At 42.2% G+C, this 4,708-nt stretch overlaps 1 protein-coding gene across 1 annotated transcript; it reads right to left on the bottom strand.

Moving 5' to 3' along the window:
• Positions 1–313: 313 nt before the first annotated feature.
• On the bottom strand, positions 314–1,252 carry LOC102494734 (olfactory receptor 7G2). Its single transcript, XM_014587293.1, has one exon. The coding sequence runs from the start codon at positions 1,250–1,252 to the stop codon at positions 314–316; it is 939 nt and encodes a 312-aa protein (XP_014442779.1).
• Between the last annotated feature and the right edge of the window lie 3,456 nt (positions 1,253–4,708).

The raw sequence follows: 4,708 nt of genomic DNA, 5'->3' as shown, positions 1-4,708 counted from the left end.
AAAATAGCCATTACGCCAACTGCCGGTCCCACAATGCCTATTTTTTATAGTCTAGCTTGCTTCAACCTCCTCAAAAACCCATCAACAGAGAGCTTTCTAAAACACATGCTATACATTTTATAAAGCAGTAGCGATCAAAGGGATTAAAACTGAAAAAAAAAATGGTAGGGCTAATTCTACTTGCACCATCTGATTAAAGAATTACAATATTTGCCAGAGCGCTCCATGTACCAACACCCTTCAAAAGTGATCCTTTTGGAATCAGCAGACATTCTCTTTGACTCATTCTGGAAACCAAACCCAAAGCACATGCTCATAGGAGAGAAATTTTCCTCTCAACAAGTTTCCTCAAGGCTTCCTTCATGTCCCTGTTCCTCAGGCTGTAGATGAAGGGGTTCACCATTTGGGGGACCATCGTGTACATCATTGAGGCCACTGCAATTGTCCTGGGAGAGTCAGAAACCGCAGAACTAAAGTACACCCCAAAATCTGACCCATAGAATAAGGAAACCACTGTAAAGTGAGACCCGCAGGTGGAAAAAGCTTTATACTTTCCACGTGCTGATGGTATTTTCAAAACAGAGAAGACTATTTGGGTATAAGAGGCGATGATCCCAGAGATGCAAACACCACCAAACACAAAAGCCACAGCTTTTATCACGATATTATTGATTAGGGTGTCAGAACAGGCGATTTTGATGAGCTGAGCGAGATCACAGAAGAAGAGAGAGATCTCCAGGTCCGTGCAGAAGGACAATCTCAGCACCATCAGACTGTGCAGGAGGGCAATCACACAGCTAAGGAACAGAGAGACCAGACTCAGCAGAGCACAGAGCTGGGGGTTCATGATGACCATGTAGTGCAAGGGGTGACAGATGGCCATATGCCGGTCATAGGCCATCACCGTCAGCAGAAAGATGTCCAACCCAGAAAAGAGCATAAAAAAATACATCTGGGTGATGCAGCCTGCATAGGGGATGACCTTGCTCTGTGTCTGGATGTTCACCAGCATCTTTGGGACCGTGGTGGAGGTGAGACAGATATCTACAAAGGACAGGTTGGAGAGGAAGAAGTACATGGGGGTGTGCAGGATGGAGTCTGAGATGGTGGCCAGGATGATGAGCAGGTTTCCAGACATGGTGACCAGGTACATAAACAGGAACAGGCCAAAGAGGAAGGGTTCCAATTCGGGTTCCTCTGAAAATCCCAGAAGGAGAAATCCTGAAATACGTGTATCATTCTCTGGTCCCATAGGACAGAAGTGACTGCGAAAAAAGAAAGAGAAAGAGTAGAAGGATAAAAGGGCATGGTGCAGAAATGCACGACTCATTTGCCAGAAATGCTATCATTTGTGTTCTACAATTAGAAACATTTTTCTTGTTATTTTATGTGTGAATTTATTTCTCTTTAGGACATTTCCACGTCATTACTGAGTAAGAATTCCTGTCTGATACTCAGCCTTTCCCAGAGGACATAGTCTATAGTTTTAATGATAAAATCTTTCATACATTTGAAGAGAATATATTAAAATGTGACATGTTTGGGACCAGCAGTTGGCATAATGGCTATGTCACTGGACTCCCATGTAGTTGACCGTGGTTCGAGTCCTGGACCCAGTGGCTTAAACTCACACTGGGCACGTGTGCGTGCGTGCCCAAGATCCCGAGAGGAAAATGGAGGAGAAGGGATTGCAGCGTGGCCATCCTCCTGGGGGTGATTTCTTCCTTCCTGTCTCTCTGTCTCTCTCTCTCTCTGTCTTTCTGGCAAGTGCATGAGCCCTATAGCAAAAAACAAAAAACAAAAAAGCAGAAAACCTCTCCAAATAAATTTGACATGTTCTCTGCACTACTTAGACAATGAATTAAGGAAGCAATAATACAATGATAATACAATAATACAAATGTTTCTGCATTACCTACATTAAAATATGGAAAGAGTACAAGCAAATTAAAAAAAACAATCTATGTCAAATGGTGACAAATTCTATTCATAGGAAAAAAAGGTAATAAAAAGGGATGTTTGTGTGAGCTTTATCTTTTTACTGGGCATTCAGGCACTCCTGGTAGAGAAACTGAAATTTCAACAGAGACCATAATGAAGACAGGGCAGAAGTCATAGTGTTACCTGGGATCACGGTTGGAATCCGGGACCTGGTGGCTTAAACTCACGCCGGGTGCGTGTGCGTGCGTGCCCAAGATCCTGAGAGGAGAATGGAGGAGAAGGGATTGCAGCATGGCCATCCCCCCTGGGGGGTGATTTCTCACTTTCTATCTCTCTGTTTCTCCCTGTCTGTCTGGCGAGCCCATGTGCCCTATAGCAAAAAAAAACCTCTTAAAAGAAAAAGAAGTTGCAGTTTAGAAATCTCCTAAATACATGTAATCATAATGGCTCATTTTGGTATGGTCATTTAGTGTCCTGTGTTTAAATAGATATTTAAAAAATGAATAAGGAGAGTTATGAATTCAGCGTGAGGGAGGAAAAACAAGTACTAAGATCATAGTCCCTGATACTAGAAGGAAGAAAAAAAAAAATCTTCCTTGGTTTTTGATACATTCCAACCTCTGCTATGTCCCTTGATGCCCAGCAAAAATAATAAAGGGCAATTATTGGGGCCGGCAGGTGGCGTAGTGGTTAAGAGGGCTGGACTCTCACATGGCAGACTGTGGTTCAAGTCCCAGACATGGCAGCTTGCTTTCTCACTTTCCCTTTGTCTCTCTCGCTCTATTCCCTCTCTGGTCAAATTAAAATAAATAAAGTTAAATAAAAATAATTCTTTAAAGAAAGAGCAATTATCATTTCACCAAGCAACAAGAGTAATGATATTTTGTTGGTGTTAAGACACTTACATATTGAGCATGTAAATAGAAAATATAAGCAAATGGGGTAACTAACAATTTACAAAGGAAATATACCAAGAACCACAAAATTTGGAATGTTTTACATGAGACAAAAGAGGATATATTTTTGTATGCCTATTCCATACTTATCTGACCAGCTAATTTCTACATTACCTGAATGTAGATGAAGGAATGTCCCTTTTTCACTTTCTCTTTCTCTCTTTCTTCTTTTTTAAGGTTTTTGCCATAGGGCATGTGCACTTGCCAGAAAAAGACAGAAAATGACAGTGAGAGAGAAAGTAAGAAATTGCTCCAAGAAAGATGCCCATGCTGCAATCTCTTCTCCATTCTCCGCCTGGGATTTTGAACATGCATGTGCACACATCTGGCATGATTTTCAAGCCGCCAGGTCCAGATCTTTTTTTTTTTTTTTCTTTTTTTGGAGAGCTTTTTGCTATAGGGCGTGTGCGCTCGCCAGACAGACAGAGAGAGACAGACAGAAAGCGAGAACTCACCCCCCAGGGGGGATGGCCATGCCACAATCCCTTCTCCTCCATTCTCTTCTCGGGATCTTGGGCACGCACACACACGCGCCTGGCGTGAGTTTAAGCCACCGGGTCCGGGACTTGAATCGTGGTCGACTACGTGAGAGTCCAGCGACATAGCCATTACGCTAACTGCTGGTCCCCAGGTCCAGATCTTAAAACATAGTTAACTATGCTGGAGTCCACCATCTTAACCACAACACCACCTGCTGGCCCCTGTTTTTCTCTCTTTTGACAAATCCACCATGCACACTTTTTTCTGTTTATGTCTTTAACGTACAAAGGTCTCCCAAGCCATACTCTATAAAGTCCTGTACATATCATGATGAGTCTATCCTTCGGCATTAAGTAATATTCTGCATACAATTTATCTCTGAGGACATGATGTCATACACTCATTTATTTCATTGTACTTTGTCTTCACCATAAGAATGCAAGATCCAGATGAACAGATTTTACTTACCATTCTATTTTCATAAAGGTATGTTAATATGTGTACACTAAATGAAAAAATAAAAACACTGAAAAGGTCTGTGGGACCAGCAGTTAGCATAATGGCTATGTTACTCAACTCCCATGTAGTTGACCATGGTTCGAGTCCCGGACCTGGTAGCTTAAACTCATGCCAGGCGCGTGTGCGTGCGTGCCCAAGATCCTGAGAGGAGAATGGAGGAGAAGGGATTGCGGTGTGGCCATCCCCCCTGGGGGGCAATTTCTCGCTTTCTGTCTCTCTGTCTCTGTCTTTCTGGTGAGTGCACGCACCCTATAGAAAAAAAAACCTCTCCACAAGAAAAAAAAAAAAGGAAAAGATATGCTACAAAAATAATGACAGTCCCCACAAAAAAAAAAAAAAAAAAGGAAAAGATATGCTACAAAAATAATGACAGAATACAGCCAGGTTACATATAATGATTTCAAAACAACTGTATTAAACTTGGGGTTTATACATGTTCACATATTTCTCTCATATATATTGTTATTTACATAAGAAAAAGTAAATGTAAATATCAAAATTTGTGGGAAACTCCAGTTCTTATGCTTTAAAGAATGCAATAAAAATGAGGGAACCAGCAGTTAGCGTAATGGCTATGTCGCTGGACTCCCATGTAGTCGACCGCGGTTCGCGTCCCGGACCCGGTGGCTTAAAACTCACGCTGGGCGCATGTGCGTGCAGGCCAAGTTCACACATGCTGAGGGACAACAGCAGAGGAGATATTTACAGCTCCTCATAGTTGCTCATTAGACACATTTTTCCTTGTTACTCCAACCCTGGCACATGGTTTCCCTGGGGGACATAGCTTTGCTCCAAAACAAGTTTTTTTCCTG

This window comes from Tupaia chinensis, unplaced genomic scaffold, assembly GCF_000334495.1.
Source record: "Tupaia chinensis unplaced genomic scaffold, TupChi_1.0 Scaffold000201_1, whole genome shotgun sequence".
NCBI lineage: Eukaryota > Metazoa > Chordata > Mammalia > Scandentia > Tupaiidae > Tupaia > Tupaia belangeri.
The sequence above is the reverse complement of the archived record's forward strand: the minus strand, read 5'-3'. Positions and strand labels throughout refer to the sequence as shown.